This window comes from Scyliorhinus canicula, chromosome 12, assembly GCF_902713615.1.
Source record: "Scyliorhinus canicula chromosome 12, sScyCan1.1, whole genome shotgun sequence".
Lineage (NCBI taxonomy): Eukaryota > Metazoa > Chordata > Chondrichthyes > Carcharhiniformes > Scyliorhinidae > Scyliorhinus > Scyliorhinus canicula.
The window spans coordinates 26,719,595-26,743,787 of NC_052157.1; the positions used below are offsets into that span (position 1 = coordinate 26,719,595).

Below are 24,193 nucleotides of genomic sequence, written 5' to 3' on the forward strand. Positions count from 1 at the left end.
CTTGTGGGAGGAAACCGGAGCACCCGGAGGAAACCCACGCAGACACAAGGAGAACGTGCAGAATACGCAGAGACAGTGACCCAAGCCAGGAATCGAACCTGGGACACTGGCGCTGTAAAGCAACAGTACTAACCATTCTGCTGCCGTGCTGCCCACTTCCATTTAATCACATCCCTTCATGGTCTCCCTACCTCTGTAACCCCCTCCAGCCCTACAACCCTCCAAGAACGCGATGTGTTCCTCAGCACCATTGCTGACAGTACTGTATGTCATCCAGTTGTTAAACTCTGGATTTTCCTCCCTAAGTCTCTGCCTCTCCTTTGTCATCCTTTACGATACTCCCTAAAAAAAAGGGCTCACCCCTGACCAAATTTTGTCTTCCCTCCTAATATCGCCGCTGGCTCGGTGTCGATTTTTGACTGGCTAAGCTTCAGTGATGAGCTTGGGACTTCAAGGCACTATATAAATGCAAATGTTCTGCACAAATATACACAGAGTCGAATCATTAATTGATTTGTGTACTCTTTGATCAAATAGAGTTTAAATTAGAAGTGAAAGCTAAATCAACCCCGTTTGATTAAATTATGAAGGCGTAACACTTTCCACCTCTGCACGCAGGAAGGCAAGAATATATTTCCAGCACCTCAACCCTTAAATGTTCCAGTGAGTGCACCTGTTAAACCGAAATCAGTGACAGAACTTGAAGCAGAAAAGTCGGCCGCGGTATCTCCCTTCACAAAGACAATGACCTCTGCTAGTATCTATACAACAGGTAAGGGGGGGGACCACGTGGCAGCGGTCAGGACCATGGATGACTGGCGAGCAATCGGTGCAACCGTCCCGGCTGGTTTCCGCTGTGTCTGACTTCCCATCGAAGTACAAAGCAGCCTGACTCTGTGAGGCCTCTTGGGACCTGATGAGGGCAGGAGTGTTCAGAGAAACATGGCCTTGGGAAAAATGTCCTGAAAACAACAACTGATTTGTTTGTTGCTCTTTAATTAATTACGCGGCAATGAAAAAAATCAAATTCCCATTTCATTCATAATTTCCTTAATCGGATCAAAGTAAATTGAATTTACTGAAATAATTGATAAAGTGTAAATTAATCCTGTCGTAGCCCTTTTTTGTTTCAGGTGAATGACTTGTTGAGCAGTCCGCTCCCCCACCCCTGCACGCGCACACACACACACACACTGGCTGCTTTTCCTGTTTCAAGTTTTTTTTAAAAAGTGGCTAAGAGGACTTCCTGTTAATCATAAAATCAGAGGATTTAAAGTGCAGAAGAAGGCCAGACAGCCCATCGAGTCTGCATCGGCCCTTGGAAAGAGCACCTACCCAAGCCCACATCTCCACCCTACCCCCGCAACCAGTAACCCCTCCTAACCTTTTTGGACACTAAGGGCATGGCCAATCCACCTAACCTGCACACCGTTGGACTTGTGGGAGGAAACTTGTGGGCAGCACGGTAGCATTGTGGGGGCAGCACGGTAGCATTGTGGAGAACACAATTGCTTCACAGCTTCAGGGTCCCAGGTTCGATTCCGGCTTGGGTCACTGTCTGTGCAGAGTCTGCACATCCTCCCAGTGTGTGCGGGGGTTTCCTCTGGGTACTCCGGTTTCCTCCCACAGTCCAAAGATGTGCAGGTTAGGTGGATTGGCCATGATAAATTGCCCTTAGTGTTGGGTGGGGTTACTGGTTTATGGGGATAGGATGGAGGTGTTGACATTGGGTAGAGTGCTCTTTCCAAGAGCCGGTGCAGACTCGATGGGCCGAATGGCCTCCTTCTACACTGTAAATTCTATGAAACCGGAGCACCCGGAGGAAACCCACGCAGACACGGGGAGAACGTGCAGACTCCACACAGACAGTGACCCAAGCCGGAAATCTTAACAAGGGACCCTGGAGCTGTGAAGCAACAGTGCTAACCACTGTGCTACCATGCCACCCCTGCTGTTTACTTTCTACTGAAGCTGAACGACCTTTGATCGGCCATTTGGTTTTGAGAGTCTGCCCACTGCCCTTAATTAGATGGTGAACCTGCCTGCATACCAATTAAGGACTTGTGCAAGTGAAAATCTTTTTTTTTAAAATGCATTTTATTCAAACTTGTATCAAGGTACAACAAACAAACACCCTGGGATTTTGTCAACCCCCCTTCCCATCACCCACCCCCCACCCCCCCGTGACAAACTGCTCCTCAAACACGGTCACAAACAACCCCCACCTTTTCTCGAACTCCCCTGCTGAGCCCCTTAACTCATACTTTATCTTCTCTTCTGTGCTGTACTGTTCTATGTTCTAACCGCAGGAAGTTGTCCAGCTCACCCTACCATGCTGCTACCCCCGGTGGCGATGCTGACCGCCACTCCAGCAAAATTCGTGGACTTCCAATCAGAGAGGCGAAGGCCATGACATCGGCCTTCCTCCTCTCCATGAGTTCCGGCTTCTCTGAAACCCCAGATATCGCCACCAAAGGGTCCGGGTCCACTCCCTCCTTCACGATCCTGGCTAAGACCATGAACACTCCCGCCCAAAATCTTCCCAATTTTTCACGATCCCAAAACTTGTGCGCATGATTCGCTAGCCCCCGCCCACACCTCTCTCACTCATCTGCTACCCCCTGAAAGAACCCACTCATTCTCGCTCGAGTCATATGCACCCTGTGCACCACCTTAAACTATATCAGGCTCATCCTTGCACAAGACGAGGCCCCATTTACCCTTGGCAGTGCCTCACTCCATACTCCCCAATTGATCTCCATTCCCAACTCCGCTTCCCATTTCTCCTTGATCTTCACCCGCTCGCCTCCCTGCTCCCCCCGCCACTTATATATATCCCCAATTCTTCCCTCCCCTTCCACATCCGGAAGCAGCAGTCGCTCCAGCAGGGTGTATCCCGGCAATCTAGGGAACCCCCTCCAGACCTTTTCGTGCAAAGTCGCTAACCTGCAGATACCTGAACTCTCTCTCCCTCAGCAGCTCTACCCTCTCCCTTAGCTCCTCCAGACTGGCGAACCCTTCCTCCAAACACAAATCCCTCACCTTGACCAGCCCCACTTCCCTCCACCTCCTGCATACACTATCCATCCCCCCCCGGCTCAAACCCATGATTCTCGCACAGCGGCATTAGCATCGATATCCCTTCCACCCTAAAATGCCTCCTCAGCTGATTCCATATCTTCACCGTGGACTGCACCACTGGGCTCCCTGAATACCTATTCGGAGCCATTGGCAATGCTGCCGTCACCATAGCCCTCAAACTAGACCCCTTACAAGACTCCTCCTCCATCCTAACCCACTCTACCCCTTCTCCTTCCCACCACCGCCGTACCTTGTCCACATTCGCCGCCCAATATTAATGAAGCATGTTTGGCGACGCCAACCCCCCCCCCCCCCTGCTGCCTCTGCCTCTGTAGCAGGGTCCTCCCCACCCTCGGCACCTTCCCCGCCCATACAAAGTCAGAGATGATTGTGTCCACTTTCCGAAAAAAGGCCTTTGGTACAAAGATCGGGAGAGCCTGAAAGATAAACAAGAACTTCGGCAGAATATTCATTTTCACCACTTGGACTCTCCCCGCCAACGTTAAGTGCAGTGTATCCCACCTCCTAAGATCCTCCCTGGCCTCCTCCACCAGCTTTGTTAAGTTCCACTTATGGAGCCCCGTCCATTCCCTCAATGCCTGAATCCCCAAGTTCCTAAACCTATCCCTCGCTATCGTAAATGACATCCCCCCTAAATTAACCCGCTGTGCCAGCTCATTCACCAGGAATACCTTGCTTTTCCCTACATTCAGCTTGTATCCTGAGAACCCTCCAAACCTCTCCAATAGGCCCATAATCCTTCCCATACTCTCCAACGGATCCGAAACATACAGCAGGAGGTCATAGGCATAGAGGGACACCGATGCTCCCTCTGTCCCCTCATTATCCCCTGCCAATCCCCTGAAAGCCATCGCCAATGGCTCTATGGCCAACGCAAACAGCAGCAGCGACAGTTGGGCACACCTGCATTGTACCCCTGTGTAAGTCAAAGCTTTGTGAGCTCATATCATTTGTCCTCGCCCTTGCTCTTGGCGCCACATACAGCAACCGCACCCATGCCACAAATCTCGGCCCAAACCCAAACCTTCCCAAAACTTCGAACAAATACCGCCGCTCCACCCAATCAAATGCTGTCTCCGCGTAGATGGAAACCACCACCTCCGGTACCAGAGCTAGCGACAGATTCATCACCACATTCAACAGCCGTCTTATATTACTCACGTGCTGCCTGCCCTTCATGAAGAGTTTGATCTTCTGCAATCACCCCAGGGACACAATCCTCCATCTTCCCCGCCAACAACTTAGCCAATACTTTCACATCCGTGTTCAATAGTGATATGGGTCTGTAAGACCCACATTCCACCAGATCCTTCCCTTTTTTGGGATTAGTGTGATTACTGCCTGCTTCATTGTCACCGGCACCTCCCCCTTCTCCAGTGCTTCATTAAACGCCCCAAACAGATGTGGTGCCAGGTCCGCTGCAAATTCCTTATAAAATTCTGCCGGGTACCCATCTGGCCCAGGGGCCTGCCCCGACTTCATACCCTTGATACTATCCAGCACTTCCCTCAGCACCAGGGGCTCCTCCACCGCCTGTCTCTTTGCTTCCTCCACCTGGGGAAATTCCAGCTCATCCAGAAACTTCCCCGTGTCCCCCTCCTCTCCTCCTGGATCTGCCTCATAAAGTCCTTGGTAATGCTCTCTAAATGCCTCATTTATCTTCCCTGGCTCTGACACCACATCCCCAGCCCCAGTCCGAATCTTCAATATTTCCCTGGATGCAGCCTGCCTCCGCAGCTGGTGCACCAGCCTGCGGCTCGCATTGTCCCCATACTCGTATTGCACCCCTCTTGCCCTACGCAGTTGCCCTATCGCCCTCCCCGTTGTCAGCCTGTTAAATTGCCCCTGCAACAGTTTCCTCCTCGCCAATCCCTCCACGGTGGGCACCATCGAATATTCCCTGTCCACCTCCACTATCTCGCTCACTAGACCGTCATGTCCCACCCGCCTTTCCTTATTAGCACAAACAGTAAAAAATTTCTCGCCGGACCACTGCCTTCAATGCTTCCCATAAAATGCCCGCTGACACCTCCCCATTCTGATTGAACTCCACATAATCCCTAATCACCAACCGCACCTGATCACAAAAACTTCCATCCGCCGACAACTCCGAGTCAAACCTCCACACCAGCCTCTGTTCTTGTCCCGTACTGAACCCAATATCCAGCCAGTGGGGTGCATGGTCCGAGATAACTATCCTCGCATACTCTGCCCCCTCCACCCCAACCAAAATCTCCCGACTCCCTACAAAGTTATCAATCCTCGAATACACCTTATAGACGTGTGAAAAGAAGGAATACTCCCTTCCCCCTGGGTTCTGAAAGCACCATGGACCAAGTGAAAACCTTGAACCAGTTTTCTGACCTGAAAATAAATCTGGCTCCTCTTTTCCTGGCCTCCGGGGTAAATATTTAGCTTGTGCTGCTGTTACGGTTTTATTAGAAAAATATAAATATATGCTGACCATAATTAGGTAGCATGCTTCGCTTATCGAGTTTTATTGCTGCAGTAGCACTAACCAATGTTGATTTCCCAGGTATGGCTACAGTTCTCGGATTAGGAATAAGCGCCCCAAGCCCTGCCTTCACTCAGATGGTGACAACCTTTGGTCTCGCGGGTCTCGTGGGATATCACACAGTGTGGGGCGTCAGTCCAGCTCTGCATTCACCACTGATGTCCGTGACGAATGCAATCTCGGGTAAGTATTTTGCAAAGTCACGTTCAGAATCACAGCGTACTGGCAGGGAGATATTCTCCAGGCTGGATGTAGTTGTACCAGTTTTGCAAGTGCTGTTTTTTAAAAAGAAATAATTGACATAAGATGACCTGCAAAACCCGAGTGTATAGATGTGCAAATTCCCAGAAAGTTGTTTCCATTGGAATGGATGTTCCTTTCTCAATCAAAGTTCCATCTCTGGCTTTATTTTCACCAGGCTCTACAGCACTAGAATTGAATGCCGTGCCCCTCGGCCCCTCCCCCAGTGGCATTCGCAGCCAATTACCAGGCTGTTGACTGCGAGGCTCCTTGTCAATGTTGAGCTCCGATTTAACATTGTGGAGTGTCGGAGCAGACGTCTGTTCCTCCATTCTACAAGCACTCTCGCACTGAATTAAATCAATGGCGGGTGCCTGCTGTTGATGGACTTTGCATAATGACTTGACCTGCTGAGACCTGACACCATTATCGATCCAGCGAGATGCTGTTAGGTTGCCACTTAAACAGTTGGATGGGGCCATTTTTTGTTTCATTTCAGCCGGGAAAACTGTGGGTATCTGACATCCAACAAGGCTTGATCAGGAGTGACAGCATCCTCCAAAGCGAATGTGGAGGCGAATGGTCTCCAGGCGCTGCTCCACAGGGTTCCCTTTCTAAGTAGGAATTTTTTTTTTTTAAATGCTTTCTCCCCAGGTACTGTAAAAATGTATTGAAATGTGGAACTCCATTCAGTAATTGTAAATTCTGCTAATGTGAAATGTAACTTTGTAAGCCACCATTATCAACATTTGTAGGGACGTAAAAGATGGTATGACCTTGGAAGTTGTTATGATGAGCAGAAAGGGAGGAAATCTGATTTTCAGAAGCCTTTTTCCTTTTACTGTGTAATTTGCTCTTGTCTTCCTGTGCACTCTTCAGGCCTGACAGCTGTAGGTGGTCTCGTCTTAATGGGTGGAAGTTACTTGCCATCATCTGTTCCTCAAACACTTGCCCTCCTGGCTGCATTTATATCATCAGTTAATATAGCAGGTAAGCTGTGTGGCAGTGATGGGGTGTTGCTGTTACTTGCACGAGTGATTATGAGCTGCAGATTTGGGGCTCATCACTTCTATCCAAAAGGCTTTAATTAATTGATGGGATTCAGTTTCCTTTCCCTCACCGTGTTGCGTTTTAATGTAGTCAGGCCACACAAATGAAGCTAATGCTGAAGCTTTGTAAAAGTGTCAGCATGCTGAGGGAAGGGAAAGAGTTGACAACATAGTGGCTCCATAATTACTTTCAATTACTGAGCGAACGACGATTGCAATTTGCTCTTTAATCAGCACTTTGTTGAAATCTGTAAATTATTCAGGACCCATCTGCCTTTACACCACACTAGGATCTATCTTGTTGCGGCGAATTGATGTCACATGTTTCTCAGTGGGATTGGGCGATAATAGTTTCTGCTCAAGCTCCAATATTCTTTACTAATTTTAGAGGTAATTCTAGAGTTTCTTTTTTTTTTAAATTACCGTTCGGTTTTCAGGTGAGGGGGCTCAGGATTTACCTGAGACCCGGCAGTAAAGTGATCGGAACCCAAACTTTCACTCTTGTTAGGTGAATTGGACATTCTGAATTCTCCCTCAGTGTACCCGAACAGGCACCGGAATGTGGTGACGGGGGCTTTCCACAGCAACTTCATTGCAGTGTTAATGCCTACTTGTGACAATAAAGATTATTATTAATGCCTCTTTTTTTCTGTACAGAGTAGCTTGTCATGTCTCTAAGATTTAGTGCCTCCATGCATGCCATGGATTGATTGGAAAAACAGTATAATTGACCAAATAATTTTGTTCCCTCATGTTTGAGAGCTGTTTAATTTAAACAGCTTTCAGATGGAAATGGATATTTTAATTTATAAACAGTGATTGATGTGTTTCATTCTTATTAATCACTTCATTCATATTATTAATTCATTCTTATTAAGTGGGCAGCACAGTGGCTAGCACTGTTGTTCCACCGCGCCAGGGACCCGGATTCAATTCCTGGTTTGGGTCACTGTCTGTGTGGAATCTGCACGCTCTCCTCATGTCTGCGTGGGTTTCTTCCGGGTGCTCTGGTTTCCTCCCACATGTCCCGAAAGACGTGTTTGTTGGGTTAATTCAACATTCTGAATTTTCCCTCAGTGTCCCTGAACAGGCACCGGGATGTGGTGACTAGGGGATTTTCACAGTAACTTCATTGCAGTGTTAATGTAAGCCTACTTGTGACACTAATAAAGACTATTATTGTGCACTCTTGTTAGATCAATTTAATTTAGCTGTGTGCAGTGAAATAAAAAAATCTTTGGACCTGTACCGTTTTTAAATTTCAGGTGGTTTCCTTATTACCCAGAGGATGTTGGATATGTTTAAGCGTCCCACAGATCCACCTGAATACAACTATCTGTACATCCTACCAGGAGCAGCATTTGTTGGTGGCTACGGTGCCTCTCTGGCCAGTGGATACAACATAGAGCAGGTTGAGGATACCTTCCTTTCTATTTATTTACCAATTCAGTTCACTTTTTCTGATGAAAAGGCAAATTATAGAATCCCAACAGTGCAGAAGGAGGCCACCCAGCCCATTGGGTCCTCACCGACCCTCCAAAGGAGCACCCCAGTCAGGCCCACTCCCCCGTCCTATCCCCATCAGCCCCGTAACCCCATATAACCTTTTGGACACTATGGGGGCAATTTAAGCATACTGGAGTTATTAAGTTAAATTATTTTTGCCTTTGGGGGTCACAGGCTGCAGCCTTCTTTCAATTTCGCACTACTTTTCTCTTTCCCACTAATTGGATTATAAAGTCTGAAAATCTAAAGTTTTTAAAATAAATTTAGAGTACCCAATTATTTATTTTCCAATTAAGGTGTAATTTTGTATGGCCAATCCACCTACCCTGTACATATTTTTGGGTCATGGTTTGTGAGACCCACGTAGACATGGGGAGAATGTGCAAACTCCACACGGACAGTGACCCGAGGCGGGATTGAACCCGGGTCCTGGGCTCCATGGGCAGCAGTACTGGCCACTGTGCCACCCTCAAAAGGTTTATTTTTAATGCAAATTGTGGCATGATAACCATAAAAATATCAAGCATCCTGGGGTTTAATTTCCTCTAGGCACTGTTAATGCATCTGTACAAGATTGCTTTATGTTTTCTTTTTAAACTGTAATTAGCGCATTTGTTTTAACCAGTTTAACATCTACATTAAGGGGCATGTGCAGGAATTTCACATGGATGCATTAAGCAGCGCACCACCAGAGAAAATTTAGCTCCCTCCAACGCCCTGACCCATCATTTGGTACATCTTGAAGAAATTGTTCATAATGGCTAATACTGTTGTGAATAACAATTTGATACTTTAATAAGAACATGGGGTGACCACACCGAGTAAAATAAGAAACTAAGTTTTATTTATGATGTGGAGATGCCGAACGTACTCCCGAGGTTCCCCTTCTGTAAAGGAACGACCCTCTGGGCCCTGGCTACAGCAGCACTCCCGTCCATCTCAACAAGATACAAAACGAGCCCAGTGGTAGCGGCCACGCTGAGAACGTGGGCCCAGCTGAGACAACACTTCGGGCTAAATGAGAGCCCCATCTGCGGCAATCACAGATTCCCCCAGTCATGCTAGATGCTACTTTCAAAAGATGGAGGCGGGACGGGGGCACACTGATGGTCGGGGACTTATACGTAGGGCACATTCTGGCAACACTGAATGAACTGACGAGGAAGTGGAAACTAGCAAAAGGGCAGAAAATGAGACACTTCCAAGTAAAACACTTCCTCTGTAAAGAGACAGTAGGGTTCCCCGGGGCCCCAGAAACCACACTACTAGAGCACCTGATAGACACAGGCAGCAAGGAGGGGGACTATGTGGGAAAATATATGAACAGTTACTGGACAGAGCTCGACAGAGCACTGGACGAGACCAGACAAAAATGGGAGGACGAACTGGGGACAGAGGTAGGGTGGAGACTCTGGAGTGAAAAACTGAGCAGGGCTAACTCCACCTCCTCCTGCGCAAGGCTCGGCCTAATGCATCCCAGAGTGGTACACAGAGCTCACCTGACCAGAACCCGAATGAGCAGATTCTTCCCCAAGTTGGAGGATAAATGTGAATGGTGCCAGAGGGGCCCGGCCAACCACACCCACATGTTTTGGGCTTGTTCTATACTTGATGTGTTCTGGACAGCAATGTCCAAGGTTGTGGGGGTGAGGGTGAAGCCATGCTCGATAGTGGCAATCTTTGGGGTATCGGAGCAACCCGGGGATGAAAATAAAAGCAAACCACAGCTGAAGGGGGGGGGGGGGGGGGGGGGGGGGGGAGGGAGGGAGGGAGGGAGGGAGGGACATGGGGAGGACCATAAACCGACCCCAGAAGGCGGCGAAATGTATTTTGGAACAATTAAACGAAAGACAAAATAAACTTTCCTGTACCACACAGTAAATTAACGCGGGTAAGAAAAATGTGGTGTATATACAACTGTTTATAAATATGAGCAATGCCAATAAAAATAATTTTTTAAAAATGGATCCAAAATTGAATTAACCTATTTAATGGTTAGCTGTCAGCTTGTAAATGCTAAACTTTTAAATGTTCTCAAAACCCTTATGCCTGACTAGCTTTTTAATCCCATCCCCTCCATCAAGCTTGGCACACAAGGTGCTATATATTCATGCTATGTTGTTTGTATCGAGCACTATCCAGAACTTTGTTTTAAGGAAAGGAGTACCAAGATCTGGGCCGGGATTCTCCCCTACCCGGCGGGGCGGGGAGTCCCGGCGGGGCGGAGTGGCGTGAACCACTCCCGCGTCGGGCCGCCCCAAAGGTGCGGAATTCTCCCCACCTTTAGGGGCCAAGCCCTCACATTGAGGGGCTAGGCCTGCGCTGAACTGGTTCCCACTCCACCGGCTGGCGTGAACGGCCTTTGGCGCCACGCCAGCCGGGGCCGAAAGGACTTCGCCGGCCAGGGTAAGACTGCGCATGCGCCGGAGCGTCATACTGGCGCATGCGCAGGGGAGGGGATCTCTTCCGCCTCCGCCATGGTGAAGGCCATGGCAGAGGCGGAAGAAAAAGAGTGCCCCCCCACGGCACAGGCCCGCCCGCCGATCGATGGGCCCCGATTGCGGGCCAGGCCACCGTGGGGGCACCTCCCGGGGTCAGATTCCCCCCCCCCCCAAGGACCCCGGTGCCCATCCCGCCAGTAAGGGAGGTGGTTTAATCCACGCCTGCGGGAGAGGCTAGTCAGTGGCGGGACTTCGGCCCATCGGGGCCGGAGAATCGCCGCGGGGGGCCTGCCGACTGGCGCGGCGCGATTCCCACGCCTACCGAATCTCAGGGGGCGGACGACTCGGGACACGGCGAGGACGGGATTGACGCCGGCCCCGGGCGATTCTCCGACCCGGCAGGGGGGTCGGAGAATCCCGGCCCTGATCTCTGACACTGGTGACAGTGAGCTCTTGTATCAATTCTAACATTTCTGACAAGCCTAAGCAGAGTTCAGGCATCCCTAGGTGAACACGTTTGCTATTTAATGATTCTCACTGTCATGCATAAGGGGTAATAAAATCCAAGAAGGACTTTTTAATTTAGGTGGCCAACACTGAGCTGACTTGACAAGATTTTCATTCATAAGTCTTCCCCCATTCCATGGCAATAAAGGAAAACCGAGCCAACATATTTCTGGACAGCAATAAATAACGATGGCCCTTAAACTGCAGGAGCACTACACATCAAGACCATGGGACAAGTGGACCACCGTTGAAGCACTTAGGAGTTATTTTCTAGGGACATATTATTAATTCTTCCTTTATAATCACTTGGCCTACGCACAATATGCAAATAAATAAATAACAACATTTAAATAATAGTCAGTAAACAATAGCTGTAAAGCTGTGTGATTCCTTCATTGTTACAAGCTATTTTTGATTGGGGTGAAGCTCAGTTTTGCTGGGCTTAACAATTGGGAAAAAGTGTTCAACCCTCTTATTAACGTTTCAAATTTGAAATATGTAGCTTAAAGCTGTGATGCACATTAAGTTGTAGTTGAACCAGCATGTTAAAATGTATTGTGACAAAGTAATAAATGTGTTGCTCTTGCAGATGATGTACCTTGGTTCAGGCCTGTGCTGCGTCGGAGCATTGGCAGGACTTTCTGCACAAAAGACATCCAGATTGGGAAATGCACTGGGTATGATTGGTGTAGCTGGTGGTCTGGCTGCCACTCTAGGTGCAGTTAAACCCTCGCCAGAGCTCCTGGGCCAGATGTCTTCTGCCATGGCAATGGGTGGAACCATAGGTGAGCAAGCAAACTTGATTAACATGGCCTCCATGGTACAGGTTAACTTGTAACATCTTCAGGATTGAATTCTCGGCAAAATGGCTTGGGGGTTCTTAAATCTCAGGACTGTTCTGCATCTGCCTGTAACAGTTGGGTCTCAAACCTCCAGAGTTTCTTTCTGATCTGTTGGTGAACGGGCTCATAAAAGTGGGAGCGCCACTTGATGGCAGTGAAAGCATAAAAGGAAATATACAGAGGCATAATTCCGGAGCATTTTAAGTGTCTGGATGTCGAATAAACCGGACAATATTTATCCACTGGTAAAAGCTCAACTTAAATATGTTGCCTAGCTAACCGATCGATCTTCTGAAAAGCTAAACGTTTAAGATCAGGGTCGATGGTTACAGGGACGTGTTTACAATTAAATGCCATGTGAAAAGGGGGGGAATCGTGAGCTTCTGGAGCGAAGTACATGCCATGCTGAACGATTCCAGTCTTAAGTAAAATAATGTAGATTGCAAGGCAGACATTCTGGGGCTTTCCTTAATTCTGGCAAACCCTATCTTCAGATGATAAAATGGGTTGAGTAGAATCTGCGATGGACAATAAACACACATCAATGCAAGCTGTCAAAATGCTCCAACAATTTACTGCTGGTTGTCACAAAATTACTGTGTGTTCAGCTGCCCCCAGATAGTTTTGTTCCAAATTTGTGCTCCGTTGGGTAACACACTATCCTCTGAATCACAAGGTTCTGAATTCAAATCCTACCCCCAGGTTTTGAGCGCTAAAAAGATCCTGAGCTGGATTTTGCACTCCCCTGTTAGCGGGTTTGGAGGGGTGGGAAACATGAAATACAGCAGGTGCCCTTCTGACATTCTCTGTCTGCAGCAACCTGTGAAATTTTATAGGGGAGGTTCTTATGTGACCACTTAAGTGTCTCATCCCACCCATGGATAAATAACCCACACTAAAGGGAGGCTAACACCATGCAGGAAACCCAGCACTTTTAGCTGCCTTGGCTGGTGTTTGCCAAAGGCTTGCGTTGGTGGGAGAACCTCCTTTGCATGTTCCTTGGGCCCATCTGAGGTGTCCATCCATCCATCTCAATGTTATTTCTCTTTTTACCACCATCTCCTCCGCTCTCTCTCTCTCTCTTACCCCCCCCCCAAAAGTTTTTTTTCTAAATTTAGTATACCCAATTCATTTTTTCCAATTAAGGGGGAATTTAGCATGGCCAATCCACCTACCCTGTGCAACTTTCTATTGTGTGGGCGAAACCCACGCAAACCCGGGGAGAATGTGCAAACTCCACATGGGCAGTGACCCAGAGCCGGGATCGAACCTGGGACCTCGGTGCAGTGAGGCAGCAATGCTGTCCACTGCGCCACCGTGCTACCGGGGGGGGCTACAGAGTTGCCAGTCAATTTGATTCTCTTGTAAATTGTAACGTTCTTAGGTGGGACTCTCGTTTCCTTTTAAAGCAATTGACGTTGCTCCCAGCACTGCTACGTGTCAGCTGTGGCGATCATGGGCAGGCTGTCCCCTCCACCTTTTAGCGAAGGTGAGGGGTGGGGGTGGGGGAGACCGGTCAGTTGTCAGCTGCCATCCAAGGCCCAGGATCACTGAGGGTCCCAGGCCACAGGTGAGTTATGGCAGAATGAGGGTCATGAGGGAGAGCAGGAAGGAGTTTTGGCAGCAAGGACAGGGGTTGCTCTCATTGGGTTATCTCGCCCCTTACTGATGCTGGGTTGCTCGATCAAGCACTGAATGCCTTTGAACAAGGGACCTGTCCGGAAGCCCACAGGTAACCCTGACAGGGTTTGCTTTTCAGACTGGCTGAATGGTGAGTCCTCTCTGCCTGCCACTGGTTGAATGCCAGCCGTGGCGGGGTGAGGTCCTTGAGTGGTAATTAATTGTTCACTTTAGGACCTCGAAGACCACCCACAAGATCACCTGCCCTGAATTAAAATTGGGGCATAGGCGAGAAGGTGGCTGGGGGGTCCCACCTGCCACTCTCCCATCTGACTAAATGCCCCACTGCCACCAGACATGCCTCTGGGGAGGGCATTGAATTCTTCCCAATGAATGTGAGAGTAGGAACATGGTGGTTGGAAACCACTGTTTGATCAGAAGGGACGAGGGTGAACTGATACTGAAGGAGAATAAGGGCCGGGATTCTCCCCTACCCGGCCCTCACATTGAGTCCGCGCATGCGCCGGTGCAGCAGCGGCTGCTGACGTCATACCGGCACATGCGCAGGGGGGGGGGTCTCTTCCGCCCCCACCATGGTGAAGGCCATGGCGGGGCGGAAGAAAAGGAATGCCCCCACGGCACAGGCCCGCCCGCCGATCAGTGGGCCCTGATCGCGGGCCAGGCCACTGTGGGGGCACCCCCCGGGGTCAGATTGCCCCGCGCCCCCCCTCAGGACCACGGAGCCCACCCGCGCCACCAATCCCGCCGGTCAGGTAGGTGTTTTGATTCCCGCCGGTGGGAGAGGCCTGTCAGCGGCGGGACTTCGGCCCATCGCGGGCCGGAGAATCGCCGCGGGGGGCTCGCCGACCGGCGCAGCGCGATTCCCGCCCCCGCCGAATCTCGGTGGGGGGGGGGGGGGCGGGGAATTTGGGACACGGCGAGGGCGGGATTGTCGCCGGCCCCGGGTAATTCTCTAACCCCCTGGGGGGGTCGGAGAATTCCGCCCCAGGTCAGTGCAGGGTTGGAAATTCTCACAGAAAATTTAGCCCCTGAAAGTGGAACATATTAATGGAAGCCAGACTCTATGCTGATGTTTTATTTGTAGATCAGTGACGGGCACTGAAGGGATGCCATTAAATTTTCCAGCATTAGGTAGGAAAAAGTTTTACTCGTCCAAGTCTAACTAGCAAGACTGGCAATGGAATATAATTTTACTGCTACCTTGAAAGTGATGGAGGAGAGATAAAGTTGTCAAACTGTCCTTTTTCCATGATATAGTTGATTTGTAGCATAATGAATGTGAAGAAGAAGTTTTTGTACTGCTGGGGGTGACATAATGGAGACTTGAGGTACTTGTTGGCAAAATAGGGAGTAAATGTGTATTCCATTAATTAAAATGGATGAAAGATCCTGTAAAATTACACTGATATAATGTCTGTTATGGTAAGTATAGGTGGAACCTGTGCCGCAGAATGTGATTTTCAAACTTTTTCTAATCAGCAGTAGAGGGTGCTGTTGGAAAGAAAACATAACCACCCATTTTTAGCAATATTTGCTCTGTACTTGGTATGCCACAGTAACCATTATTTTATTTGCATCATCGACAGAGTCCACTACAGATGGAACAATTATTTAACATTTTACTTTTTGTGTAGCAATGATGTAACAACTGAGAATTAATTGAAACTGGGGTCACTTTCACAAGATGACTGTTCATAAATATTCTGCTGTCCTGTCAGGTGGATGTTCACTTGAGCATCCCATGGAATTGCTCCAGCAAAGGCTAAGAGTTCTACTGGTGCGCTGTCCAACATTCCTTCCTCAGCCGTCACAACCAAAAACAGATTAACTGGCCATTAATCTCATTCTCCATTTTGACATCTTGACATAATAGTTGCTGCTCTTCAAAAGAAATTGATCTTGTGAGCAATGTTGGAGATATTTATGAGGGACATGATAAGGTGCTTTATTAATGCAGATATTTCTCTTTTACGTCTAAACATTAAAATTATGTATTAGCTTTGTGAACTGGATTTGTTCGTAGTGATTAGTTCTTTGGCTTGCATTTCCACAACGTACTAGGTGTGGGCTTTTTGTATTGGGTTTCTTAATGTATTATAAAAGGTCAGGTCATACCAGCTCAAATTTAGAATTACCCTATCGTTGAAAGAACAAAGAAAATTACAGCAAAGGAACAGGCCTTTCGGCCCTCCCAGCCTGCGCCGATCCAGATCCTTTATCTCAACCTGTTGCCTATTTTCCAAGGATCTACTTCGCTCAGTTCCCACCCGTTCATATATCTGTCCAGATGCATCTTAAATGATGCTATCGTGCCCGCCTCCACCACCTCCGCTGGCAAAGCATTCCAGGCACCCACCACCCTCTGCGTAAAAACTTTCAATGCACATCTCCCTTAAACTTTCCCCCTCTCACCTTGAAAGAACAAAGAAAATTGAGTTTTGCAATTGGAGCATAATCGCTCAAAGACTTTATTCTGCACCTGGATTAAAGGCAACAGCAGGTTTCCAGCTCTGGTTCTCAAGATGTCGGCAGGCCATAAGGCACCTATAATAACCTAATGGAATGAGTTTTACTCTGCACTTGATTGTGCAAAATCTCCCCTTGGTGGCTTGATGCCTAACATAAATGCTTTAAATGGAAAATATTCAATTTCCCAGAATTAACAACCGTTACCTATTCAGCACATAAAATATATTAGTGTTTTGAGGAAGACTCATATATCATATTATTCCAACAGTAAAAACTCAACCACGGTTACTCCAAACAGTAATTCAACAACAGAATAAGTTTGTAATTTCTATACATTATTAATTCAGCATGGTAGCATAGTGGTTAGCACAATTGCTTCACAGCTCCAGGGTCCCAGGTTCGATTCCCGGCTTGGGTCACTGTCTTTGCGGAGTCTGCAAGTTCTCCCCGTGTGTGCGTGGGTTTCCTCCGGGTGCTCCGGTTTCCTCCCACAGTCCAAAGATTTGCAGGTTAGGTGGATTGGCCATGCTAAATTGCCCTTGGTGTCCAAAATTGCCCTTCGTGTTGGGTGGAGTTACTGGGTTATGGGGATAGGGTGGAGGTGTGGGCTTGGGTAGGGTGCTCTTTCAAAGAGCCGGTGCAGACTCGATGGGCCGAATGGCCTCCTTCTGCACTGTAAATTCTATGGGCATCAAATATTGCTTCAATTATTTTCAAATGGAGAATTGATTTTGGCTAATTGGAAGCAAGGTTAGATGCATAAAAATAAATCTGATGAAAAGAGACAATCTCTTCACAAACATGGTACCTGCCTCTAATGTGCATTTTGCTAAAAGAAATATCCTAGTTCACGGAAATATTGTTGTTCGGGCAGCAATTCTTTAATCCCTTCCAATGTATCAGGTTAATTCTGTCACTGGAACAATTGAGTAAGCAGGTTGCATTTTGTGATGAGCATGTTTCATTAAGAGACTTTGCCCCTTTGACGGCTTGTTGAGATAGTATAATTATTTCAAAACTCTCCCTCTTATTATTCTTATTGACTAGCTGTGATAATTTTCAAAGGAACCCAAGAGTCCTATAAACGTTCACTATCCAGACAGTTTATGCAACAGGAATAACGATGGCAGAAATACAGCATGTGCTCGCACCCATCAGAAACACAATACTTTAGCCTCTGGCTTTTTGGAAAATACCACAGTGAAAATGTCACTTTGTATATCAATGTTATGAAATGTATTTTGGGTGTTTTATGCAGGGTAACAATTTATTTCCCCACAGTTCCCAGACTTCCAGTCATACAGACCAAAATTTAGTGCAGCTGGCAGAAGTGTGAGCACGATCCAGACGGTTGCATTAGAATAGGTTAGCACAAGGTCACCAGTATTAGAATTCAATACCATTCACATATGAATTCCATTACTGATGTACAATTCTGAAACTGAACTGAAGACATACTTGGAAAGCTCCAGGGTTCCATAACCTACTTAATGTACCCAGGATAACAGCAATGACGGATCTATCAAACCAAATTTGCACCTGTTTTGTTTTCCGTTATGCTTTCTTCCTGACTGTAATTTGTTTTGTTGGTTCCATGTCTTTCTTTGCCTCATTTCTCTCCCTCCCCAATTTTTCTTTGTCCCTGCCTTCACTGCAACCGCCCCCCTCCCAACCCCACCCAGGTGGGTGGTAGTCAGTCAGATTAGCAATAATTTACAAGGCTGTCTCAGGGCATACAGGGCGACGAGATCCTGAGCCAGTAAGAAAAGCAGCAAGACATTGCAATGTAAAATAAATACATCCTGAGTCAGGTAGACAACCAAAAAAACATAGAAGGGGGATGAAAGAATAATATCAAAGTACATGCATCTCTTTGTGCTTTAAAAAGGAGATGGGGTGCTGACATACATTGGAATGATGAGACATGCATTGATGGTACAATTCTCTATGTGTTGGACATGTCACACTGCTGTAGAGGAGTACCCCATGGAGCTTAAATGCTTCCCAATTTACTTACTTAGCCGTAGTTTCCCCAGTCCCATGTGGGATAATGGGCCCCAATCCATTGCATTTTTTTCTGCTCCAGTCCAGGTGTCCTGCTCTTGGGAGGTTCTCATGGAGTTCTTCATTGGCTGACCCCGACTTCTTCTATCCCCCGGTGGTGCCCAAAGGTGATGTGAGGGCCTTGTTGCCATCCAGTCATCACTGTCTTGGTCTTGTATAGACCAACCTTCTCTCCATTACTCTCCAGGCTAATTGTCATGTCTTGAAGCGCGTGCAATTCTTCAGCCGACGACATGATGTGAAACCCAGGTCCTTCAACCAGTGGGGTTGCCACGAGATGCCAAAGTCTGCACCCCCGTCAGTTCCCAACAGGGCAGGTGAAATACCAAACCCATTGACCCATGTATGCCTCCCGTACATCATTTTGCATCCTGTTGGAAGAATGCCATGGGCCAGGGATAAGGTGCGTGTTGTTCAATAAGATGGGAACAAAGCTTCCCACACACGCATGCTGTTTGTGCGGTTGCTGGAAAGGTAGCGCTCAGTGCCATTAGTGTAGTTGTGGAAGCTATTGGATATTGCTGAGGAAGAAGAGGACAATGATGAGTAATTGGAGGTGATTCTAGAGTTAATCGTGCAAAGAATTTTGCTTGTGCTGCCAATCACACAGCATAATGTATTTATTGATCTTTTGAGGACAGTGTAGCTGTGCCCAGTCTAGATTTAGTGTGATTGTAACTGACTCGTGGGGTTGAGTTTCACTGGTCCCCTGGTTGGGAGGAATGGAAGTAGGTGGGTGGACACAGTGAAGCAGCAGTGAACCATTCTGGGACTGTTCGCCATCACTGTCCCACTGCGAAGGACGTTTCCCCGTGGCGACCTGGAGACTACTCACTTCCTGGAGGCATGCAGCCAATTTGCATAACTAAGGGTCCATTCATAGGCCATTTTACAGGGCTGCAGGCGTTTTACTGGTGGTGGGGTGGCCCTCCTGCTATGTGGAAAGTGCCGCAGGCCTCTGTGGGAGTGCAGTATTGGAGCTGGAGCCTCCATGGCCCAAGAAGGCGGCGGATTGGCACCCTCTACCCACAGCCCCAACAAAACAACTCCTGTGGAGGGATTCCCCTCCATCCCAATGGATCTACTGGCCTCAATACCCTCATTTTTAATTCTGACATATCTGTCCAAAGCAGCCTTCATTTTGAGGTGCCTTAAGGCTTCTTGCCTTTATCAGCAGCACCCACCTCTCCCAGTGGGGCTGCCAAGGCTCTAGAGCCACCTGCCTTCTGCCTGGGCTGGCAGCATCGAGAACCCTTGAGGTTAGTATGGCTGCTTTGGCGGTAAGGGCTCAAGACCAGTCTGACATCAGGATGCAAAATCATCCCTCAATGTCATCAAGGCAAATCAAGCTGGGTAACAAATGTAACCTTGACAAACCTCAAAATATATAAGCAAGGTAATTTGCTTACTGACAAACCTTGGGGGTTTTCGCAGTAACTTTATTGCAGTGTTAATGTAAGCCTACTTGTGACACTAATAAAGTTTATTATTATTGATTATTAAATAGTTGGATCTAATTGTCCCTTATCATTATACTTTAGATGGGTGAAAGAGGAAAAATCCATGTCTTTGTTTACTCTGAGTTTATATTTTTTGTCTGCTTCTAAATGGAATTCTTGTCTGTTAGGTCTCACCATCGCCAAACGCATTGAAATATCGGACCTTCCTCAGCTGGTTGCTGCCTTTCACAGTTTGGTTGGCCTGGCAGCAGTTCTCACCTGCGTAGCTGAATATATGATTGAGTTCCCACATCTTGATGCAAATCCAGCGGCAAACCTCATTAAAACTGTGGCTTATTTGGGCACGTATATCGGTGGTGTGACATTTAGTGGTTCTTTGGTGGCTTATGGAAAGTTACAAGGTAACATTTTTTTTTCAAGAACTGATTGTACTAAATTACCTTGTTGCTAAAACATGAGGTTCCAGCTTTATGAATAAAGTCTACTTTTTCTTTAATAGCTTAGTTAAGTAAATAAATGAGCTGGTTAAAAATATAATGTGTATCCATACTATAAATTGCAATTTTAATATTATTAAACACTGAGGGCTAGTCAGTAGGTGCTGCAGATATAAAATAATTTTATTGCCAGTCAGAAATTGTGAAAATGTTAGCTCCATAACTGTCTGCTACTTGGAATAAAATGCCTTTCATTTGAAGGAAAGTGCACACATATACAGTCTAGAAAACAATACAAGTAGCTAGAGGCACAAAGTGCTTGGATGCAAGTATTCTTAAAAAATTTAAAGCTTTTGTAACTGCTTGCGTGATGGAGCTGCCAGATTTTACAGTTTGCATTTTAAAAAATTATTTCTTGGATGTGGGCATTGTTGGCGAAGCCACAATTTGTTGGCGACTTCAGAGGGAAGTTGAAAGCCAACCACGTTGCTGTGGGACTGGAGACGTATGTCAGCCAGGATAAATAACGACCACAGATTTCCTTCCCTAATGGACGTTGGTGAATCAGATGGGTCTTTATGACAATTGATGATCGGGCTCCATGCACACCGTCATTGAGACCAGTTGCCATGATAGAATTTGAGCCTATGTCTCCAGAGCATTAGTCTGGGTCCTCTGGATTATTAGTCCAGTGACATTACCACTACGGTATCCTCTCATGCAGCTTAACCATAGAAATTTTAAAAATAATGATGAAAAGTATGGAGGGAATTGCACAAATTATACAACCACAGAGATTCAAAAGTAATGTATCTATTGCAGGTGAAGAGCCTCTCGAGCAGTGGTGAATGCTTCCAAATTGCTTTAACACCGACCAACTAAAAGTCTTTTCCTAACCAATTTGCGGGTGAATAGCTAAAGTTCACTTTTTTCTTGCAGGCCTTCTGAACTCAGCTCCACTTACGTTACCTGGACGGCACTACCTGAATGCAGGATTGTTCGCAGCCTCAGTGGGTGGACTAGTGCCATTTATGCTGGATCCCAGTTATACCACAGGCATGACCTGCCTATTAAGTGTCTCTGCTTTGTCAACAATCATGGTATGAAGAGATTAAATCTGTTGTGGGTATTTCTGAATGAGCTAACGCTATAAGTTCTGTTAATTGATTTTTGTGAAAAATTAGCGCAGTAGTTGATTATGCACAAGGCAAATGTAAGATCCTCATCCATCGCATGTAAAAGATACTCAATATTTTCACAAAAAGGTGTCAAATCATGTTTTTATTTAAAAAAAAATTTATTTGCCTCCTTTTTGACATTTTCTCCCAAATTTATACCCACCAACAATAAGCAGTAACGAATACAATGTCAATCCCCTTATCAACAACAACAACATGTCAGTAAACACCGCGATTTACAAGTCACGTTATCGGGAGCAAAGCAAACAGAAGTCTGAACTACATGATCAAGTCTAGAGTGTATGTCAGAGCAGGTTAGTCAGAAATGTATGGTGTGCTGGAGGACCTTTTGTAATGTCAGGTCTTCCTTACAAGGCAAAAAAGGTTCACCGAAAAGTCAGAGAAAGCTGTTCAGTGGTCAAATGGAGATTGGCGAACCCAAGAAGACCCCTTCAGCTTTGAAAATAGTAATTCCCTAGATTTACTGATCAAATTTAAATAGAATAAGAGGCATAGTTTCAAATGGGAACAAAGTGAGTTTAGAACTGGTGCCAGGAAGAATTTCTTCACAAGACTTGAGTACTTAAAATAGATTTTTGGACAGGATAGTGCAGGCAAAAAATGTTGAGACATTCGGGAAACAAGTGTCATCAGTTTGTCTTTCTGGATGGAGGAACAAAAGTAATCCAACTGGCCTTCCCGGTCTGTATATCTTGCAAACTTTGAAAATATGAAACATAATTCTCAACTGAGACTCCATAAATCATTGCTGTTAAACATTTATCATTCTGGCTTGGGACGATCGGTTAACAAGTTGCAGCTTTGTTTTCTGACTATCCAGTGCTAGTCACTGTTCAGAAGTTACAAGTCAGGACAATATTCTTCACATGCATATAATCAAAGCAATTGGGTAGCGAGGAATATCAGTGCATTATAACACCGTTGTGACCTTTTTTTCTCTAGGGAGTGACTCTCACATCTGCCATTGGTGGAGCAGATATGCCTGTTGTGATCACCGTGTTAAACAGTTATTCTGGTTGGGCCTTGTGCGCAGAAGGTTTTCTATTGGACAACAATTTAATGACAATTGTTGGTGCTCTGATAGGATCTTCCGGTGCCATCCTCTCCTACATCATGTGTGTGGTAAGATATTTCTTTAAAGAAAGCATTAGAATGAAGCTGCTCCCCAAATTGTGGATATAAGCTCTGAGGGTATTGGGAGAGTTTTTAAATGGAAGTGGGTTTTTTCCGGTTTTAACAGGCTTCCATTTTGAATTCTAAAAAAAAAATCATAAATAACGTTATTAAAATGTGAAATGTTTCTTCATCGAGCTACGTTTAATAACTCCAACTTTAGGAATGCCTGGCAGATGGATAGCTTGTGTAAAATGGGTCCAACCAGCTTCCTACAGTTACCTGTCAGAATGTATTGTTTGGGAAATATCTAAATTGCATATACTCAAACTGATGTGAAACACTGTTGTCAACTGAAGTACAGGAACATCTATTTGGGCGGCACGGTAGCACAGTGGTTAGCACTGTTGCTCCACAACACCAGGGTCCCGGGTTCGATTCCCACTTGGGTCACTGTCTGTGCGGAGTCTGCGTGGGTTTCCTCCGGGTGCTCCAATTTCCTCCCACAAATCCTGAAAGACGTGCTCTGAGGTGAATTGGACATTCTGAATTCTCCCTCTGTGTACCCGAAGAGGCGGCGGAGTGCACCGACTGGGGGGTTTTCACAGTAACTTCATTGCAATGTTATCGTAAGCATACTTGTGACAATAATAAAGATTAATTAGACTCCTACCATCTTTCAGATCTGTTTGTCACCATTGGGCTGTATTTCAACAGTTTGATATTTGGCTGCTAGGTTGATAAAACTTCTGTTGCCAGATGAACTGAAAGATGGGTTTATGCTTCTCGCCTTGAGCAGCAATACGTCAAAGGATTTTTAATCATCTGGTGGCTTGTTTGCTTCTGAAAAATTAACTTTTCGTGAAAATATGCAAGAATAAAAAAACTTGAAATTTATTTTTTCCCCGTTTACTTGGAAAAGGTTTGCAGCCTTCCAAAGGGTGCCTTGCTGCCACTAAGCAGGCAAATACAGACTGGGCTGGATTCTCCAGTCTCCCAGCCACGTGCTTCCCGGCAGTGGGCCGTTTGCTGGCGGTGGGATTCTCTACTCCCACCGCTTGTTAATGGGATTTCCCATTGAAGCCACGCCACGCCACCAGGAAACCCATGGGCGGAGGTGTACTGCCGGCGGGAACCGAGAATCCCAACAGCCGGAGAATCCCAGCCTATACCTTAAATAGAAAATATCGCAAAAGAGTAAATCCAGTCATTTAATGGTCAGCCACTGAGCCAGATATGAAGCTCCATTGCTGTCTGTGTACTTCCGTCTCTTTCAGTATGTTGAATATTTAAGCCACCTGGGTGCTTTTTACCTTTAAGGCAATGAATCGCTCACTACCCAATGTTATCTTGGGAGGATATGGAACCTCATCCACCGGCTCAGGCAAGCCCATGGAAATTGTTGGAACTCACACTGAAGTTAATGTGGATCAGGCTGTCGATATGATCAAAGAGGCCAACACAATCATCATTACTCCAGGTAGGAGTCCCTGCGATTGCGTGAATCATGGGAGTAAGTAACTGGTAATCCAGAAGCCCAGGTTAATGTTCTAGGGGACAGGGGTTCGACTCACACCATAACAGCTGGTGTAACTTGAATTATAGTAA

General features: G+C 46.6%; 1 protein-coding gene across 2 annotated transcripts in view; it reads left to right on the forward strand.

Annotated features, from left to right (window-relative positions):
• LOC119974409 (NAD(P) transhydrogenase, mitochondrial-like) overlaps positions 1-24,193 on the forward strand; it is a 94,517-nt gene that overhangs the window by 48,951 nt on the left and 21,373 nt on the right. For both annotated transcript variants that reach the window (XM_038813250.1, XM_038813249.1), the window contains exons 10-18: positions 619-772; positions 5,639-5,800; positions 6,737-6,847; positions 8,172-8,317; positions 11,950-12,145; positions 20,004-20,237; positions 21,213-21,373; positions 22,415-22,594; positions 23,906-24,065. In XM_038813250.1, the coding sequence (XP_038669178.1) occupies positions 619-772; positions 5,639-5,800; positions 6,737-6,847; positions 8,172-8,317; positions 11,950-12,145; positions 20,004-20,237; positions 21,213-21,373; positions 22,415-22,594; positions 23,906-24,065 (1,504 nt within the window). The remainder of the gene's footprint in view (positions 1-618; positions 773-5,638; positions 5,801-6,736; positions 6,848-8,171; positions 8,318-11,949; positions 12,146-20,003; positions 20,238-21,212; positions 21,374-22,414; positions 22,595-23,905; positions 24,066-24,193) is intronic.